General features: G+C 41.7%; 1 protein-coding gene across 1 annotated transcript in view; it reads right to left on the reverse strand.

Annotated features, from left to right (window-relative positions):
• Positions 1 to 14,615, reverse strand: part of LOC134285697 (neuropilin-1-like) — a 90,991-nt gene extending 76,376 nt beyond the window's left edge. Inside the window, exons 1-3 of the mRNA XM_062847167.1 lie at positions 14,211 to 14,615; positions 5,122 to 5,660; positions 4,658 to 4,832 (exon numbers count right to left, since the gene is read on the reverse strand). Of these exons, the coding sequence (XP_062703151.1) occupies positions 4,658 to 4,832; positions 5,122 to 5,660; positions 14,211 to 14,265 (769 nt within the window). The 5' untranslated portion in view covers positions 14,266 to 14,615. The remainder of the gene's footprint in view (positions 1 to 4,657; positions 4,833 to 5,121; positions 5,661 to 14,210) is intronic.
• Between the last annotated feature and the right edge of the window lie 6,809 nt (positions 14,616 to 21,424).

Genomic DNA, 21,424 nt, shown 5'->3' on the forward strand with positions numbered 1-21,424 from the left:
CTAAATAAATTCCTGGAGGAATCCCTGGATAAATTCCGACGAAAAACCCTGAAGGAAGCCCTGGGAACAAATCAAGAGTAATTCCTGAAGGAATTTTTAGAGGAAACTCTGGAGGCATTCCTGAAGGAGTCCTTGGAAAAATTCCTGGAGAAATCCGTGGAGGAATCCCTGGAGGAATTACTTAAGGAATACTTGGAAGAATTTCTGGACCTCTGGAAAATTGCTGGATAAATCTCAGGTGGAAAGAAGGATTTCTAGGATGAATCGCTGGAGGGATTACAAAAGAAATCCATAGAGGAACTCCTGGAGGAATCCATGAATAATTTTCTGAAGGAATCCCTGAAGACATTCCTGAAGGAAGAATTTCTGGAAGAAGCTCTGGATAATTCCTGGAGAAGTCTCTGGAATTTTTCCTTAAGCAATGTAGGAAGGAATTCAAAAATGACTTCCTGTAGGGATTACAGGAGAAATCCTTTAAGGAATTTCTGGAGAAATTTTTGAGGCTTTTCGGGATAAACTACTGAGGGAATGTCTGAAGCAATGTCTTGAGGAACTCCCGGTGGCATTCCTGAATCTCTGACGGATTTTTTAAGGAATTTCTGAAGAGATTCTCGGACGAAGTTTTGGATAATTCCTTGGAGCAGTTTCTTATAAAATTCCTGAAGAAATTTCTGTAGGAATCCTTAAACTAATCTCTGGGAAAATTTCACAAGAATTTACCAGGAGAAATTCCATAAGGATTTTTTGAACGAGGCCAAGGAGAACTTCCTGGAGCAATTCTGTGTGAAAATTCTGAAGCATTCCCTGGATGTATTCGTAGACGAATCTCTGCAAGAATTCCTGACGGAACTCATAGAGGAATTTTTGAAGGAATCTCTGGAGGAATTCCTGGAGGCGTCCCTGGAGGATTTACTAGAAGAATTTCTGGAAGATTGCCAACAGAAATTTTTGGAGGAATTCCTAGGAAAAAACTCCTAGAGGAATCCGTGGACAAATTTCGAGAAAAAATCCTAGAGGCGCAATCCTTGGAAGAAATTTAGGAGTAATTCCTGAAGGAATTTCTAGAGGAATCCTTGGAAGCAATCCTGAAGGTATCCTTGGAAAAAATCCTGGACAAATCCGTATAGGAATTTCTGGAGAAGTCCGTGGAGATATTCCAGGTAGAATTCCTGGAGGATTTTCTGGTGAAATCCATAGAGAAACCCCTGGAGGAATTCCTACAAGAATACTTGGAAGAATTTCTGGAGGAATCCCTTGAAAAGCCTGGAGAAATCCCTGGTGATATCCCTGGAGTACTTTCTTGAGGAATCCCAGGAATTCTGAAGAAATTTCTGGAGGAATCCCTGGATACATTCCTAAAGAATTCCTTGGACAAATTTCTGGATGATGCTCTGGAATGTTTCTAGAGGAATCCCTGGTGGAGTCCCTGGAGGAATTCCTTAAGCAATCTGTGAAGTAATTCATGGATGAATCCCTGGCGCAATTCCTGGATGAATTTATGGAGGTATTCCTGGAAGAGTTTTTGGTGGAATTTCTCCATGAATTAATTGGAATCTCTGTAGTAATGTCTGGCGGAATCTCTGCAAGAATTTCAGGAAGAAACTGTGAAGAAATATCTGGATGAATCCTTGGAGACATTTCTGAAGAAATTCTTGACAGAATTCCTGGAGGAATTTCTGGAAGAACTTCTGGAGGAATCCGTGAGCACATCCCTTGAAGAAATTTCTGGAGGCATCCCTGGAGGCTTTCCTGAAGGAATCCTTAAGGAATTCCTGGAGGAATTTCTGGAGGAATCCGTGAAAGAACTCCTGTAGTAATCGCTGCTGGAATTCTTTAAGTAACACCTGAAGAAATCCCTGGAAGAACTTCAGAAGGAGTCCCAGAAGAAATTGATGGAGGAATCCTGAATGCGTTCCAAAAGGAGTCCTAGGAAGTTTTCCTGGAGGAATCCGTGGAGCAATTTCTAGAGGAAGAAAAAACTTGAAGGAATTCTGGGACAAAAATCTCAGGAGAATTTTCTAGAGGTATCCCTGGAAGAACTCCTGGAGGAATACGTGAATAAATTTCTGAACGAATCCCTGGAGATATTCCTGAAGAAATGTCTAAAAAAAGAAATGCTTGAAAGCTTCTCCTAGACGAATCCATGCAGAGATTCCTCGAAGAATTTCTGGGGGATTTCCTTGATTAGTTCCTGGAAGAAGTTCTGGAGAAATCCGTGAACAAATTCCAGGAGAAATTCCTGGAGAAATTTCAGGAGAAATCCTTGAAGGAATTTCTAGAGGCATCCCTGGAGGCATTCTTGAAGGAATCCTTGGTAGAACTCCGGCAGGAATCCGTGAAGGAATTACTGGAGGAATTTCTGGAGGAATCCGGGGAACCATTCCATGGGAATTTATGGAGGATTTCCAGGAGGAATCATTTGAGGCATTCCTAATGAAATCCTTGGAAGTACTCCTGCTGGATACCATGGTGGAATTCTTTGAGTAATTCCTGAAGGAATCCCTGAAAGAATTTTACGAGGAATCCCTAAAATAATTGATGAAGGAATCCCTGAATGCATTCCAAAAGAAGCCTTTGGAAGACTTCTTGAAGGAATCCGTCGTGGTATTCCAGGAGAAATCCTCGAAGGAGTCCCTGGAGAATTCCCTGGAGTTATTCTTCAAGCAATTTCTAGAGGAATCTCTGTAGAAACTCTTGGAGGTATTGCTGAAGGACTTTCTGGAGCAATTTCTAGAGAATTGTTTGAGGGGTTTCTGAAAAACACTGGAAGAATTCTGAGAGAAATTCCTGAAGAATTTCCTAGTGGAATCCTGGCGGAATCTCTGCAATTCGGGAAGGATCCGTGAAAAAAATTCTGGATGAATCCCTGGAGACATTCCTGAAAAAAAAAAATGCTTAAAAGAATTCCTTGAAGAAGTTCTGGAGGAATCCGTGAATTATCGTGTTAATATTGACCGGCCTATAGTGACAGTGATGCTGTTGCAAAATCAGTAAAAAAATCAATCAATTGCCATAGAAATTTCTATTTGTAGAAGTAAATACCAAACTGCTTGAAAATGCTGATAACATTTTGGAAATATTTGTCTTAAAATTTGACAAAAATACACCGGTGGAACTTCCAAACATATTGCTGAACAGGCTTGACCGTATTGAGCGCATGAAAATTCTGTTCTTTGGATTAACACCTTCATAATCATTATAAATTGCAAATCTTTCCATTTTATCTTATAGAAGGAACAAACATCATCCTGAATGTCATTCCGAACTGTCAAAAAACCGCACCGCAGTGCCGCATCCTATGATCAACTTAAAAAGAGTCCGGAACTGAAACAGCTTCCAATTAATGTCAGGATGGTTGAAATACCGAATATTTTACAGATATAGGGTGATATAATAGTTACGTATACAATGAAGTAGTCGGAAAAATCTCACAAAGTTCCATATCTTCAGACGTATTTATTTATTCGTTTTTCGAACGTTTATATATTTCCGATATACTACAAATCCTCCAAGTATCGTTGGGTGTTTAACTACATCAATTTTCTCTGGAAAGGCTCAATATAACAATTATTTTATTGCCCTTTTCCGGCTATACCAGTTAGCCTGTATGTCTGAAATACACGTAAAAACTTGAAGGCAAAGTACGTTTTATTGTTAAATCGAGAAATAAATTTGTAAAAAAATACCACATGCTTAAATGGGATACAGGTATCAGTAAAAGTCGGCTCCAGAGGAACGTTCTCTTCCATTTGGGAAGTTTGTGCCATTACCAGTTGTTTTGGTTACAACTTGTAACGTATTTTGTTCTGTGGCTTAGTTGGTTGAAGCACCGGCCCAGCGATACGGAGTCGTGGGTTTGAATCCCACCAAAACAAGTGGTAACTACTTTAAACGTAGTTTGCCTCCAAATACTTTAAGTTTTTACGCCTTTGGATGAATATATATTTTAATGAAGTTCTTGGGAGAGACTCCTGGAAACCCTCGCCCCAACTACATCACCGTTCCTCCGTAAACAAATTCCGCCACTTGCTAGCACATCGTCAGCATCATCATCACAGCACGCAAGCAGGCAGGGCACACACTACAGCTACACTCTCGCTCAAGCTCAAGCTCGACGAGACAGTGTCATTAAGTCGAAAATAAAGCAGACGCTTCCCGCGCCTGGCCGCACCTACTTCGACCACTACTGTCGGTATCTACATACCTCCCGGCGGTCGAACCGGCGGTATCCATAGGAACGGACGCTCATTTTCCGCCACCTTCGATTACTGAGGCGGCTGATAGGAAACAATGTGAAAGCATGTGCTGAGCTCTGGTCGGCGAACATTTTCCGAAGGAATTCAATGCTTTATTTACGGTTGGCAGACGGCTGCGTAAATTATCCGAACTAAATCTGAGCGTATTTTGTTTGTTTGACATTCACTTTTTAGAGTAGCCCTAAGCTGTGTGATCTTTGAGGATTCCCTGACTGTGATAGAATTGAGGAACCGTAAGTGCGTGGCGCTGTTTACATCACTATTCGATTAGTTTTCATGTTGGGAAATGTCATCAGCAATTTCAACGATTCTGTTGCATACGAATCGAAGTGAAGAGACAAGACATGAGACACGGATCTGGGCTACATAGCATCTAGATACATATACATAGGTATACTCACATGACGTCGGCCTTGGCACGTATTCGTAGACGACGACGAAACCGCTGTACTCGATGTTCTCGTCCGAGTGAAACCGCAGCCAGAGGAAGCGCTCCTTCGAGGTGATCATCGGCGGGTAGGTCGTACCGCAGTACTTGCCAAGTAGCGTCGAGAAACCGTGGGCACCGTCGCGGATCTGTTTGGGAGGCAGACGAAGAAGAAGAATGAGAAGAGGAAGAACGATGACGATCAGAGTAGGTCGGTTGTGGACGACGACACGATCGCATCACACGGTGCACCTGCACTCGATCGTCGCTGAGTTAGGCGTCTTGCCGAAAGATCAAGGCCACGGTGAATGCGAGTGGCGGACAAGCGTCTTCTACTTCATGGGTAATGTTTTAAGTTCAAAATAAGCTCAGCTAATAAGCTTCTTAATCGGAAATGCTTGTTCAAACGTTCGATGATATATTCAGTCAAAAACTCACCTCTAAAAAGTCATATTTACACTCCTCCGACGGTTCGATATGGAAATGATCGCGAAAGTCCAGCCGCACCAGCGACCCGACCGGGGCCTCCAGCACTACGACACAGTCGCTGTTGTTCGGATAGTTTCCGGGCGCACCCGGACTGTACAGCATCTTCTGGTCCGGATTGCCCATGGTGAACGATTCGCAGTGCGGCATGGCCGAAGCCCCGGCGTACTCGGCCGGCACTGCCCGTTGCTGTAGGCGGAAGTCCTTCCGCGGAATAAAACTAACGCCCCCATCCCGGTCCAGGTTGATGATGTTGGCTGCGGCATTCGGAGTGGGCTCGGTGACCACCGGCAGTGATCGCAGCAGCCCTAGCTGCGGCAGTTCCACTGGCGCTATCGACGCCTGCTGTGATTGTGGCGATGATGGTGGTGGTGGTGGTTGTGGTTGAGGGTGCTGTTGTTCCAGCAGTTGATTGGCCAGACCATCGTTGGTTGTCCCTAACACCGGCCTAGCACCTGTCGCAAGCAATCCCAACAGTAATGACGTTCCGGCTGGAAGTGAGAAACGATGAACGGACATGACCTAATTGAATTATCTGCCCTCTTTCTGGGAAGAGCGATCTACAGTGACTCCATTTGGTTTGAATACAGGATGTTCAAATAAAAAAAAACTTAGTAATTACCTTGAGTTATTTAATACAACTGTAAAAGGCTGTTTCATCAGAAGTAAAATAAGCCGTTTAATGAAGAATACATCTATAATAAACAGATCTTGGATACCGTTTAACCGTTGTAAAAGATTTGAGATGTTGTGTTCAGAATACAAACTAGATGGTCTTGTGGCTACCGCTTCTGATTCTTATGCAGAAGGTCCTAGGTTCAATCCGTGGCTCGTCCTTTTCCTCCTACTTTCTCATAGCCATCGCTAGAACCAGAAATGGATTGACTAAATCTGTTTCCTCCTTCCAACTTTCACAGCACAGTGTTAATCCATTGTATATAAGCCTATAATGTATGCAGTCTAGCGAAGTGTGCCACATCATCTACAGACTAAAACTCACACAAATCTATCACCTTACGCCTGGCATCCACGCACCAATGTGTGAACACTCTGCCAAGACGCAGTGGTATATACGGTTAGTCACCTAAAAAAAGAAGATTACTAACACTCAAACATTGAAAACGCCTGCTAGACGCCCGATAGAAATCTCCTGGTAGTCTGGTGATATTGAGCTTGACGGCCCAGGCATTGATGTCCCCCACCATTACCACCGGTCTCCGTCCTGTCAGCACTCTTTACTTCTTTTTTCTCATTTCTCACTCGTCATTTCTCATCATTTGTGGCACAACTTTTCATGAACCTGATCTGAAGATAAAGATTGCTGACAGGACGAAAACCGGTGGTAATGGTGGGTAACTTCAATACCTGGGCCGTTCAATGGGAAAGCCGTTTCACGAACCAGCGGGGTCAGATCCTGCTAGAGGCACTTGCTATGCTAGATGACGACCTGGCTAATGTCGGTACCTGGTTTTAGTCGGAACGGAGTGGAGTGATTACCGACTTAACCTTTTGTAGTCCTGACCGAACAAGTAGTTCGAACTAGAGAATAGACGATGGCTATACCACAGCGACAACAACAACAGCAGCCAGCGCGTAGAGGAAGCCCTCGTAGGTGGAAGACAACGTACTTCAACGACAAGGTATTAGGGAGGCGCTGCAGCATGAGCAAAACCTACTCGGTTCAAGCGGAGACGAGCTGGTAGCGGTGCTCTCACGTGGGGTTAATGCGACCATGCCTAGTAGGAAAGTCCACCATAGAAATGGAAGACTACCAGCTTACTGGTGGACTCAAGCGATTGCGAACCTTCGCCGCGCTTGCCTACGGACTAGGCGGCAGGTGCTGCGGGCACGTACTGATGAGGAGTGAATTAGCGGCGGGTGGTGTTCACCTCTGCCAAAGTCACGCTGACGACCGAAATAAGGGCAAGCAAAACGGCCTGCTTTAAGGGTCTCTATCAGAGGGCCAATGCTAATCCGTGTGGTGAAGCCTACGAGATCGTCATGGCCCAAATAAGAGGTGTAATGGCTCCAACCGAGCAGTCCCCAGAGATCTTGGAGGGGATCATTGAGGGGCTCTTTCCACGCCATGATCCTTGTCCTTGGCCTCCTTTCGTAGGACCGCTGGGGACTGGGTCTGGCGATGAGGAGAGAGTCACCAATGAGGAACTTTCGGGGATGGCAAAGTCCCTTATCGTAAGTAAGGCCTCAGGTTCGGACGGAGTTTCGTACCTGGCCTTAAAAGTAGCTATTGCAGAGGCTCCTGAGATGTTCAAGTCTGCTATGCAGAAATTTCTGGACAAGGGAGTTTTCTCAGAGGTTTGGAAGCGGCAGACAGCCTAGTCCTACAGCCAAAGGCGGGGAAACCACTCGGAGACCCATCGGCATATGCTTGATCGGCACGGTGGACAAGGTTTCTGAGAAGTTCATCCTCAACAGAATGTAGAAGTACACCAAGGTTGAAAATGGTCTCTGGAATAACCAGTTTAGTTTTCGGAAGAGGAGATCGATTACTTGACCACCGAAATAACGCTCCAACAATAACAGTTTCACGTTTTTTTTTCAACTGTTTAGTCTTTGGTTTATCTAATGTAAATTGTTTTATATATTGAGCCATTACATATACTTGCATGTGTTTATGTTGTGTGTGAGATTTACCACAACAAGTTTAACAAAAAATGAGCAAAAATTGTAAAACATGAAAAAGTTCTATCAGTCGCAAATTTTTAATTTTCGATTTCTCTAGGTGGACAAAGTTAGAAATCGAAAGTTAAAGAGTAGTTCTTACGAATGCCAAAGAAAAAGTGTTGATATATTTAAAAGTCCGAGAGTTCTGGAAAGCCAAATTTGAGCAAATTGTATGGAAATTTCAGTTTTTTGCGCTCCTTCTCGAAAGGGATAAGAGGAAGCAGATTGTCTACGGTACAGTGGTGACTCTGGATGTAAGGAACACGTTCAAAGCGGCAGTTGGCCGGCTATTGCCGATGCGCTCCTGCATCTGGAGATAACCGGATACCTGTTCAAGATTCTCGGAAGTTACTTCCAGAATCGAGTGCTAGTTTACGACACAGGGGTGAGTCGGAAGTGCTTTCACATAACCTCAGGAGTCTTGCAAGGTTTTATCCTGGTTCCGGTGTTATGGAATGCTATTTACGACGGGGTGTTGAGGTTAAAGTAAAAGTTGCCTATATGACGTTCCATGTTGCCTCCTTGGGGTGCTTCAGGGAGTCTCAGGGGGTTTCAGGGGAGTTCCAGAGGGACTCAGTGGCGTTTCAGGGCTACCGGAGATCTCAGGGGCGTCTCAGGTGGTCCATACGGGTTTCAGAGAGGCACCTGCAGCTCTCAGGGCGTTTTAGGAGGTTTTTAGAGGTCCCCAAGGGGGGTGGTGTTTCAGGGACACTTCAGGAGTATTACCTGCTCCCTGGGCGCTTCAAGGGTTCTCATAGATTTCCAGGCGAGTTCCAGAGGGTCTCAGGGGCATAACAGGGGCATTTCAGGGAGTTTTACGAGGTACCAGCAGACCTCATGGGCGTTCTCAGAAGACGAGGAGGTCTCAGTGATGTTTAAGGAAGTCTTAGGGTCGTAACAGGGGATTCGGGAGTTTCAAGGGAATCCAAGGGATCTCAGGGACGCTACAGTGTTACAAGGGGCCTCAAGGCGATTCTAAAGGGCCTCCGAGGAACACTTCATATCCTCTCAAAGAGTTTCATGGGATTCCACAGAGCCTCAAAGGGCGCTTCAGGGGGGCTCTGGGGTCTTTCAGGGAGCTTCAAGTGGGTACCAGGAGATTTCAGGAGCGTTTCAATCGGGTCCTGGGGGATTTCAAGGGAAGCCATGACGTCTCAGGGGCGTTCAATGAGGTCTCAGGCGTGTTCAATGAGGTCTCAGGGTCGTTCCACGAGGTACTATGAGGTCTAAGGGGCGTTTAAAATAGTCTCAGGGGCATTTCAATGAGTTTCATGGGGTAGCAGGAGATCTCATGGCTGCTTCAAAGAAAGTTTCAAATGGTGCAGTGAAGTTTTAGGGGTCAGGGGTCTCAGGGCCGTTACAGGAGGTACTAGGAGATCTCAAAGGCGTTTCAAGGGAGATCCAAGGGGTTTCATTGGGTATCAAGTGATCTCAGGAGCCATCCAAGGAGACCCAGGGAGTTTCAGAGGGTACTATGAGATCTCAGGGGCAGGATCTACTGGTATCCCCTGAAACCCCATGCAACTCCTCAGAGACTATCTAACACTATTCCATTCATATTCACTTCTCTTTGCGGAATCGAGAAAGATGCAGCAAATGGGTGGTCTTGCTCGAACACGCGACCCCACCAAAGGGATGCGATACGCATGTTGCTTGACATTGATATTCGTTGTGAACGAACACAGTTTAGAAACGCCCCTGAGACCTCATGGTACCTCCTGAAACCCCATGGTTTCTAATTTAACGCCCCTGAGATTACCTGATAGCCTTTGATACTCCCTAAAACGCTCGTGAGACCTCCGAAAACACCCCTGAAACGCTAATGATCCGTTTGAAACATCCCTGAAGCGTCCCCGAAGCCGTATGGAATCTCCTTTAGATCCCCTGAAACACCCTGGGACCCTCTGAGATCTTCTGGCACCCTCATAAAATCACCATAAACGCCCATGATACACACAGAAACGCCACTGAGACCCTCTGAAGCATTTTTGAGGCTTCCTTAGATGCTTCTTGGAATCCCATGAGACCGTTTGAAGTTTCCCTGAGGCCCCGTGGAACTGTTTTTAAATCCAGCAGAAACGCCCGTGAGACCCGTCAGATTCTTTGGAGGCCTTTGAAAATCCCCTGAAACCCCTGAACTGAACCTGAGGTTCTCTTAAACGCCTCTGAAGCCTCCTGATACCCATTGAAACCCTATCCTCTTCCTGATACCCGAAAACACTCCGACACACCCCAGAGATCCTTTAAAACTTTCCTGGAACCCCCTGAGAAGCGTCCCTGAGGCCATCTGGAACCCTGCTGAAACGCTCCTTAAACTCCATAAAGCGCCTTTGAGATTCCCTGGAGCCTCTTTGAAACGACCCTGAGATCTCCTGGTACCCCCCGAAACTCCCACAAATGGCCACATGGAACCACCCTGAGACGCTCTAAAACGTCCCTGAAACTTCATCGACTCCTGGTACCCCTCTAAAACCCCTAACCCCTTGGGACCCCCTTGACACGCCCCTGAGATCCTGGTACCCCTTGAGGCCCCCTGAAATGCCCCTACAATCTCCCCTTGCTCTCCCCTATAAACATTCCTTGGCCACCGATGCCGTTCATTGTGTATAAGGATGGGATCATTCATTTGTAAAGAGTTCCACTCAGTTGCAACTATCTCGGTTCAGAAGTATGCTATAAAATTACAATGAATGGATGACCATTCATCAAAACTGTATAACAGTGTTTACAAATCCATGAACTACATGACACGTTGATCCGTTATCGGCATCCCACATGGGCAGATGCTGGGAGTTTAACAGAAACAGTTGGATGGTGGCTCCAGAGAGGCAGTCAGAGTTTCTCGGAATTTCAACCAAGATTTCTTCCAGGATTTGTTCTGGGATATTTCAAACAGTTTCTCCTGAGATTCCTGCTTTTGGAAATTCTGAGATTCCTTCAGGATTTTCTTCCGGGATTCTTTAAGGAATTCCTTCCTGGATCCCTCAAGGAGTTTTTTTTTCTGGAATTTCTCAAGAAGTTCCTTCTGAGATGTCTCCAAGAGTTCTTTCTGGGATTGATCCAGGATATCTTTCCTGAATTCCTTTTTCGGGATTTTTTCATTAATTCTTATCGGGATTCTTCCTGAATCTCCTACTGGAACTCCTCCATAAATTTCTACCATTCATTTTTCTGGGATTTCTTCAGGAATTTCACCCCGAATTTTTTTTCAGGCTTCCTTCCGAAGTTGTTTCCGGGACTGCTTAAGAAGTTCCTTCCAGGCGTTCGTTTATAGATTCCTGAAATTCTTTCTTGGTTTCATCCAGGATAATTTCTTTGGGAATTCCGCTTATAACTTTTTCTGGAGTTATTTTAGGAATTCTTTCCGGGATGACTTAGGTAACGCCTTCAGGCGTTCCTCCTCCACATTTTTTTTTAAATTCTTCCAACAAATTTGAATAAATTCCTCCAAATGTTCGTTCTGGGTTTCTTTTAAAACATCCTTCTGGGATTACATTTCTCCAGAAATTGCTTCTGAGAATCCCGAAGAAATACTGTAAAAGCCGAGAGAATCCCCATATCCGTTCAAGCCTACAGTCGATAACCAATCAGATTAAGTTACCCAAACGTTTGCTCAAATAGTATTAAATTAGTTAAGAAATCATAATACCCACGCTCTTTGCACCATTTCATTGCAAAAATGAAGAATTGATCATCTCACCATTTAAAAATTTAGCTCAATACTTTCAATCTAGTACTTCACCGATTGCTTCCTTTTCCCTAGCCTGGAGGTATTGTCGGAGAATTTTTGGGGGAATTTCCGGGGAGCTCCTGGAGAAATTGCCGGGGACCTCCTGAAGGAATTCTCAGGACATTCTCTGGAAACTCTTGGAGGAATTCGCGGGGAACTCTTGGAGAATTCCTGGAGGAATTTGCGGGGAACTCCTGGAAGAATTTACTGAGACCTTCAAGTGGAATTCCTGGAGAGCTCCTGGAGGAATTCCTTGGGAATTTTAGGAAGAATTTTTGGGAAACCTTTACGGAAATTCCTGGGGAACTGCTGGAGGTATTCTCGGAGAATTTATGCAGGAATTCTTGGGGAACTCATGTTGTAATTTTCGAAGAACTCCTGTAGTAATTCCCAACAAACTCCTGGAAAAATCACAGGGAACTCCTGGAGATATTCCCGGATAATTCTAGGAGGAATATCCGGGGAGCTTCAGGAGAAATTACCGGGGAACTCCCGAAGGAATCCTTAGGACATTCTCAGGAAACTCCTGGGGGAATTCCCGGGAAACTGTTGGAGGAATTTCTGGAGGAATTCACGGGGAACTCCTGAAAGAATTTCCTGGGAACTGCAAAAGGAATTCCTTGGGAATTTCAGGAAGAATTTTTAGAAAACTTTTACGGAAATTCCTGGGGAACTGCTGGAGGTATTCTCGAAGAATTTATGGAGGAATTCCTGGGGAACTCATGTAGTAATTTTCAAAGAACTCCTGGAGAAATGCCTGGAGAATTCCTGAAGGAATTCCCGGGAAACTCCTGGAAAAATCATAGGGAACTCCTGGAGGTATTTCCGGAGAATTTTTGGAGGAACTACCGGGGAATTCCTGGAGAAATTGCCGGGGTACTCCTAAAGGAATTTTCAGAACATTCTCTGGAAACTCCTGGGGGAATTCCCGGGGAACTCTTGGAGGAATTCCTGGTGGAATTCGCGGGGAACTCCTGGAAGGGTTTTCTGGGAACTCCAAGAGGAATTCCTGTGGAACTCCTGGAGGACCCAGACAACCAGTAATCGTATAAGATTTTGCATAAGATGATAAAGTGGAGGCCATATGCGTGCATGCCTCCATTTAGGCGCATGTAAAATGTACGCATATCGCTTCCACTTTAACATCTTATGCAACATCTTATACGATGTTGACTGGTTGACTGGGGAATTCCTTGGGAATTTCAGGAGGAATTTTAGGTAAACTTCCGGGGGAATTTCCAGGGGAATTTCTGGAGGTATTCTCGGAGAATTTATGGAGGAATTCCTGGGGAACTCATGTTGTAATTTTCGATGAACTCCTGGAGAAGTGCCCGGGGTACTCCGGGAGGAATTCGCGGGAAACTCCTGGAAAAAATCACAGGGAACTCCTAGAGGTATTCCCGGATAATTCATGGAGGAATTACGGGGGAGCTCCTGGAACAATTTCCTGGAAACTCCAACAGCAATTCCTGGGGAGCTCCTGGAGGAATTACTTGGGCATTTCAGGAGGAATTTTTGGAAAACTTTTTTCGGAAATTCCATGGGAACTGCTGGAGGTACTCTCGGAGAATTTATGAACTCATGGCGAACTCATGTTGTAATTTTTGAAGAATTCCTGGAGAAATGCCCGTGGAACTCCTGGAGGTATTTCCGGAAAATTTTTGGAGAAATTACTGGGGAGCTCCGGAGAAATCGCCTAGGAACTCCTCAAGGAATTCTCAGGAAACTCCTGGCGGAATTCCCGGGGATTTTTTAGGTTTTTTTTGCATGAGAAACTTGTACACATATTTTTAGGGAACTGCTGTGTAAGTTTCCGGGAATTATTACTAGAGGACTTTTTGGGGAAATCTGGAACTCCTAAAACAAACTTCATGGAAATCCTACAGATAATTTTGTGATTATTTATGAAGGAATTACCGTAGAGTAGTTCCCAAGAAAATCTTGGATAGTTTTGGCTAAAAATTCTGAATTCTTGAGGAATTTCTAGAAATATCCCGTAATGGGATTCCCGTTTAATTCTAGGAAGTATTCCTGGAGAAACAATGGAAGTATTCTCGAGGGCTCCTGTGGGAATTTCCTAGGAACTCCTTGAGGAATTCTCATTGAACTCCTGAAGGACTTCCCGGGGTACTTCTGGAAGAAGGTACTTCTGAATTCTTGGGAAACAGCTTGAGACAATTTTAAAATCAGTTCTCAGAAGTACCACAAAAGGAATTCTAGGATAAGTGCTTCTGGAAGAATCTCCAAAGGAACTGCTGTAGAAATCCCTTAAGAAACGACTTGAGGAGCTCTTGACGGAACTACTGGAAGAATTTCAGAAGCATAACAAAAAACTGGGACATTCCCAGAAGAAACTGTTTAAGCAATTCCACAAGGAGCTCATGGAGGAATTGTCAATTTTATTATTCTTCACATACTTCTTACAGCATCGTTTCGTTAAAATGCTGTTAGTTAAACAAATGTCAAAAATAAAAATTAAATACAGAAAAGAAGGAAATTTACTTAAGCTCTCTACTTCGGAACAGGAAACTTACCATTACTATTTCGTTTGAAAACACCACCACGTACAAACACCAAATTGAGTCACTGCAGATAAAAAAAGTTCCCTCTTTGCCCTCGCTCCTACCTGCAATAACGTTGATTCCGACCAGAAGCACTGCTATAAATCCTCGGAGACTCATGTCTCTCCCGTTGATGCCTTTCGCCCCCCGCCGCCAGCACCCCTCCAGCTTCCACACGTGCGTGTGGCGGCTCAAACGTCTAATTCTTTCCTTTCTACCTCTCTCACTTCACTTGGCTTCTTCCCCACTACCACTCGTTTTCCCCCACTTACATCCAACTTCCGTTGAATGGTTTCTTCCGAGCTCGTTTTCCTCCTCCACGGAACCACCACGGCATTCCCGTCCTACTATGCTGCTATGGACCCGTCAAGCAGTCCTGGGTCGACAGTCGGCAGTGGCCTGATTAGATTGAAATTTGTCCCGAATTCAATGTCCTCCTGCTGCTTGTTGAAGTGCTACGCGCCAGGAGCCTGCAAGAGAAGAGAAGAAAAACAGAAAATGACCATTTGAGTGGGGGTTGGTTGGAAAATTTGCTCGCTTTTTTCGTTTTGTGTGCTGAGACTGTTGGATTCAATTGGACACGCAGCAGAGGACCTGGGTGAATGATACTACTTAAGTGACAACAATAGGCCGCCTTGTAGGCCACACCGGCTCGCTCGAGGGAAGATGCTGCTGCGTAGGGGGGGGGGGCGAAATTAGTGCGATAAATCAATTTCGCTATCTCCAATCTCGGTAATGGCGGCGTTGATTTGGGGGATGGAAAGGACGTGCTAATTCCTCGGCTGGCTGGAGGACAAAGGTGAAGTGTGAAAGCCCGGATTAGGAATACGATTGAGCGCTGTCTTTGGGGGGAATGGGGGTGACGGTGCGGTGGTTGGCGCTAGAAAACGTTGATATGTTCATTCAGTTTATGTACTGGATTAAATTCGTGTCTCTTTGTGCTTCCTATAGAAATAAAACAATTTATGTTGCCTTGTATCAACTTTTCGATCCCTGTAAGAAGAGTACCCTTTTTGGTTGAGTGAATTCAGTTTTTGCATGTACCATTTTATTCCGCCATCTAACATTAATCCTTTGACAGATACGCTATTTCAACTATCATTGTAATCTTCCTTAGTGGAACGGACACTGATAATAGAACGAAATTGCCTATCTGTCAGAGTATAAGATTTAGAGGGCGGAATTGAATGTTACAAAAGCTGATTTCACTCAACCGAAAAAAGAACAAGTTTGGGTAATGGCTTGCAAATGTTGGAAAATTTTATTTTCTGTAACGTAATGGGTAGTGTTCCAAGACACAAGAATCACAACCCCAATTCTAATAGACGTGTCTCTGTCTCTATCCATAATCAGCTCGACGAGTTGAGATGATGTCTGTGAATATGTATGTGAGTATGTATGTGTGTGTGTATGTGTTCAAAAAGTCACCTCATTATTAGATAGTAAATATGATCCGATTTCAGCGATTGATGGTCCATTCGACGGAGTATGTTGTCCCATTATTTCCTATTGAAAATGGTTAAGATCGGTGCAGTCGTTTCAGAGTTATGACCATTTAAGTGTTCCGAACCCTGGGAAGGGTCCAGATTAAAATGCAACAAACCAATGCATACGACCCATAAAACCACAGCATTTTTGATTATCTGATGAACGGTAGGCAGAAAAATACTCTTAGACCATATCTTAATCAGTTGTGTTCCGGAACCGGTCAAACCCCGGACCCACCGGAAGTTACCAAATATAAAAAAGAATCAAACCCATGCATGCGACACATCAAATCATTGCTTCTTCGTTGATCTGATGATTGGTCCACATTAGATACTACCGGTAGTGTTCCGGAGTCAACTCCAGTTGTCCCGCTGAAAGTGTCCAAATATAAAAGTGACCCAAATCCATACATGCGACACATCGAATCGTGGCTCTTTAGATAACCAGATAACGGTTGCTAATGAATAGTTTTATACCACATTTGAGAGAACCGGTAATGTTCTAGAACCGGTTCCGGGTGTCTCGCCGAAAGTGGTGGAATGTAAAAGTGAGCCAAACCACTATTTGCGACACATCAAATGGATTTTTAGGTAACCTGATAAACAGTTAACATAAAAAGAAATCTCAGATCATATTTGGGAAAATTGGTAGTGTCCCGGAAGTGGTTCCGGGTATCCCTCCGGAAGTGGTCAAATGTGGAAGGGAACCAAACCCATGCATGTGACACATAAAATCACGGCTTTTTCGATAACCTGATGAATGGTTTTCAAGAAAATAGCCTCTGACGTTAGAGGCAGTACCGATAGTATTCCACAACCGGTTCCAGGTGTCCCGCCAGAAGTGGTCGAATTGATGATAAGTGCCATCAATAAGTTTCCCAATTCGACGATGACTTTGATAAAATTCTTGCTTTTCTACATAAAGTATTCTTAGGATTCAGAAACGTTTCAACTTGCGTCGACGGAAAATTCATGATTACATATTCGACGAGAAAGGCACTATGACAACTAGGTGGGTTAATGTGTGTTTCTAGCTCTTGTTGAATACTAAATTTTAAAGATCATCACCTTGCTTTGAACGACATTGGTCACGAATGGAGTAAAGACTTTGTCTGTGAATGACTTCCATGGAACCAGACATCCTTAATCACATATTGATGTAATAATAATCACATGAACATGATAATTTATGAAGGAAAAGTATGGGATGCGCTTACTCTAAGAACAACAAATTCTTCTCAAAATTACGAGCATTTTTCCTGTTAGGAGTTAGTTAGTTATCACCGATCTATCTGTCACTCTGCAAATTCATTTCTCTTAGTATTATATTCCTTAGGAATTCCTTGGAATATTTCTTCCGCAATTAATTTTTATTTTTTTTTTCGGCAAATCTTTCCAAAAACAGATAATTTCTATGAAATTTGTTCGTCATCTTTTTTGAAATTACTACGGCAATTCTCTCGTAAATACCTACGGCAATATTTTTGGAAAATCATTTGACCATTTCTTTTTATTTATAATTGAAAATTTCTTGGAATTTTCCGGCAACTTTTTTGGAAATCTCTGGGGAATTGACTTGGTATAATCTCAGACAATTTGTTTTAAATTTCACATACTTATTTTAAGAAATTGTTGAAAGAATTTGCAATGAAGTTACAGAAAAATCTCGGATTTCTACAAAAAATGATTAAATAATTTAAAAATGCAAGTGGAAAATCCATTCCACAAGAAATTGGAAAAAGAATTTTCAAACTAATTTCTGATTTTTTTTTCAAAAAAAAAAACGTCCGAGAAATTTCAGATAACATTGCCAATGGTAATGCAAAAGAAATCGCGTTAGAAATTCTTAAGAGAATTTCAAAGCAGTTTCAAGCATACAATCCATGCGAAAGCATTTCTAGAGAAATTTATCTGATCAATAAAAAATGCCATTTGAGTTTCCAAGCAACTATTTTAAGAAATTGTCAATTGATCAACCGAAAAGATTATTAAAATAGCCGAAGCAAGTCTTAAAAATTTTCCAAAATATCCCAAATATATTTTTGAAGAAAATTCCAAAACAATTGACGCAGTGATTTTTAAAAGCATATCTGAAGGATTCAGGATGAAATTGACCAAAGAATTCTCGTAGGAACTACAAATGGAACTCATAAAAGCATCGTTGAAGAAGTTTTTAAAGGCGTAGGGCGTAAGAATTTCTAATGGTATTGAAAAGAAAATTTCCAAAGGAGTTATGAAGAAATTCTCAAAAAATAGTTGAAAGAGTTTTTCAGAAATTTCCGGAAAAAAACATTACAGGACGATTTCCTAAAAAAAAATCGTCTGAGATATTCCAAAATAACTTGTAGTTGCTTTAGAAATGCAGACGAGAGTTGAACACTCTGTATGTACTTATAGAACGTGAACGAGTCCGTCACACTGTTCTTTCCGGCGATGGACTTCTGGATCATTTTCCCTACGCATTGTGTCATAGTTCATAGCCCTCTGCGATAAAATGGGACATTTTTGGTAAGTATACGCTAGCATAACACAGACAATACATAATACATAATCTGTTGTCCATTAGATTCCTGAGAAGAAGGCACAATAAAAGTATCCGAAACGTCGGATGAAAGCATACGAAACCAGTACCCAGAATCTACAGGGATTCCTTCAGCGATTTTTTTTTGAAGACTCTTCCAGTAAGAGTTTTCCTGCAGAAATCTTCCCAAAGATTCTTTCGAATAATATTACTGATTTTTTTTTTATACTGGAAACAATTGAGCAGATATTCTTCAAAGAGTCCACTAAAGATTTGTCGAGGAATTGCTTAGGAATTCTACTAAAACTTTTTTTATACTTATCCTGAAAAATAAGAACTTATTAAAAGATTTCTTTCAAAAATTTCTCTGGTACTCCGTTTACCACAAACTCTACGAATTTCCCCATGGTATCTTTAAGAGATTTATTCTGCCATTGCCTAAGAATTTCTATAGAAATTCCTTCAGAAATATCTCAAGAGTATTTTTTCCACGGAATATCAGATCCAGAAGCTTATCTAGGCGGTTTCTCCACGTACTCATACAGGAATTTCTTCAGAGAACGTACACAGATTGCTCCAGGAATACTTTCAGGAAATCTTCCATGAATATTCAGAGGAATCCTCCAGGAATTTTCCTTACAATTCATTGATACTATTTTCTAGGAATTCCTCCAAAGGTTTCACGTGGTTTCCAGGAAGTTCGCAAGATATTCCTCCTTTCATCAAGAGTTTTCTTCGGATTTCTTCAGATATCCCTTAAGAAATCCATACTAGAGTACTTCTTGAAATTTCTTCACGGATTCTACTGAAGATTTCTTTAGAAATTGTTCCAGAAATTCCTGCTTGAATCCTTCAGGGATCCGTTCTCAAAAATATGAAGAGCCTTCTCCATAATTCTTTCAGGGATTGTTACAAAAATATCTCCAGAGACTACTCCATAATTTGTTTCGGAAAATTTCTGTGGATTTGCTTAGGACTTTTAGCAAGGGATTTGTTTTAAAGTTATTCTATTGTATTTTCAGATATTCCTCCAAAAATTTCATTACAAATCCCACCAGGATACCTTCGGAAAATCTTCCAACGGTTCCTCCAAGAATTCTTTGGGATATGTCTTCAGGGATTTCTGTAGAAATTCATACAATAACTTTTTTATTATTTTTTCTGCAACTCCGTCAGATAAATTTCTTGGTATTCTTTCAGGCATTCTTGAAGAAATTGTTTCAGATACTCTTCCGGGATTTTTTCTTTCAGAAGTTTCTCCTGAAATCTAACAAATAATTACTGTATGAATTATTGAAAGTATCCATGAAGGAATTTCTAGAAAATCCCTGAATAATTTGATAATTTTGTTAAGGGGTTCCAGGATAAAAATTCCAGAAGCAACTTCTGAAGTTATCTGCGGAAGAATTTCTGCATGATTATCTGGGAGCTTCTCCATTCACAAAAAATATTAGAAACTTATAGGAATTTTTGAAAGTAATCCCGAAGGAAAAAATTGCTCGATAAATTTCTGGAGGGTTTTTTGGAGAAATCCATAGAGAAATTTCAGAAGTAATCTCTTAAAAGTATGTGGAGAAATTGCATCATACGTAACGGGGTATTTTTGAAGAAATCAATCTTCAATAAATTTATGACTGATCCCTGGAGGATAACCTAGAAAAGTTCTTAGAAAAACTCCCATAGTTCCCGAAAATACGAATAAAATACGGGTTCTTGAAATAATTTATTATACAATTTCTGAAGGGACAACAGTACATAAAAATCCTGAAATAGTAAAAAGAAATCTTACAGAAACAAAAACAAAAACCCTGAAGAATCTCTTTTTTTTAGGAATCTTTGAACCAGTAAAATTTAAGATCTTTCTGCAGGTATTGCAAGTTTCAATTGGATGGTTGTTAACTATCTGGAATTTTCGTAATATGCGTTTATTATTCTTTTATCATCGCCGACGTTTCGGCCGGCTATTGGATCATCTTCAGGGCCTAAATATTTTAATGAAATTGATTTCTGCAGTTACTTAAGGAAGAATTTCTTGTTAAAATTCTTCAAAAATGCCAAGAAATAAATTCTGGAGATTTTTTTGTTAAAATTCCTGAGAGAATCTTTGAAAAAGATTAAGCATCACTGGACAAATTTCTGATAGAATCCCTGAAGGTCAAGGGACCGTAGGTCTAAAGAAATCCTAAGTAATATCTGGCGAAAATTCTGGATGAACTTCCAGAAAAATCTTTCGGGAGTTTTCTAGAAAAATGTCTAAATAAATGACTAAGAAAGTCTAATTTCTTAAAGAGTTCCCGTAATCTTTTCTGATTTCTCAAAAAAAAAACCTTAGTGAAAATGGAAGAATCTCTGAGTCTCTGTGAATAAATTTCTCCTAGAATTGCAGCTTCTAAAGATGAAAATGTATAAAAATAAATGGGAAACTACCTTTTAAAAGAATTCCCGGGGGAATCTTTGGAAGAATTAGTGTTCAACAAAAAAAAGGATTCCGCGATTATTACAGAAAAAAAAACAATAATAATTTCAAAATGCGCACTGTCCCATAAAGTGAAAATGTTGCATTTACGATTTAAGCTACACATTCATGCATACTTATGTGATCATGGTCACATGCACATGAGAAATATTTCACCGAAACAAATATGGTAAATGATTACTCTAATAACAAGAATGTCTTCTCCAAACAACGTGCCTTTTGACTGTCTGGGGTGAGTAATTATCACCGAACCGTATCTCTGAAAAATCCTCTCAAGTTATTTTATAGTTTGTGGTATTTCTTCGGTCATTATTTGAGAATTCTTTCGGAAAAACTTATGAAAATTTATTTCATTCCAGTCTATTTCATTCCTGTCTTTCGGTGATTTCTTTAAAATTAGTCAGCTTTGGGAATTTCTTAGAAAAATTCCACGGGAAGCCTCTTCGATAATCCTTGGGTTTTGTTCGAAAATTTCTTAGAATTTTTAGGCAGTGGATACGAAAATTTCTTGGGCTATTCATCTGGAAATATTTTAGACACTTTTCGGTATTGTTGAGAAAATTTGCAAAAGAATTTTCAGAATTTCAAAAGAATTTGATTTTTGTATTTTGTTCTTTTTATTATTATTTATTAACGTTCAAATTTTATACGAAACAGCATCTTCTTCTGAGCCACGTTTTTCAATCTTTCTGAACTCAATACCGCTAAAGATGCAAATTGTCCTAGGAAGTTGTCGAAGGAATTATCAGAGGAATTTACGGAGAAATTTTCGAACAACTGCCTGAAAAATTCACA

This window comes from Aedes albopictus, chromosome 1 (assembly GCF_035046485.1).
Source record: "Aedes albopictus strain Foshan chromosome 1, AalbF5, whole genome shotgun sequence".
NCBI lineage: Eukaryota > Metazoa > Arthropoda > Insecta > Diptera > Culicidae > Aedes > Aedes albopictus.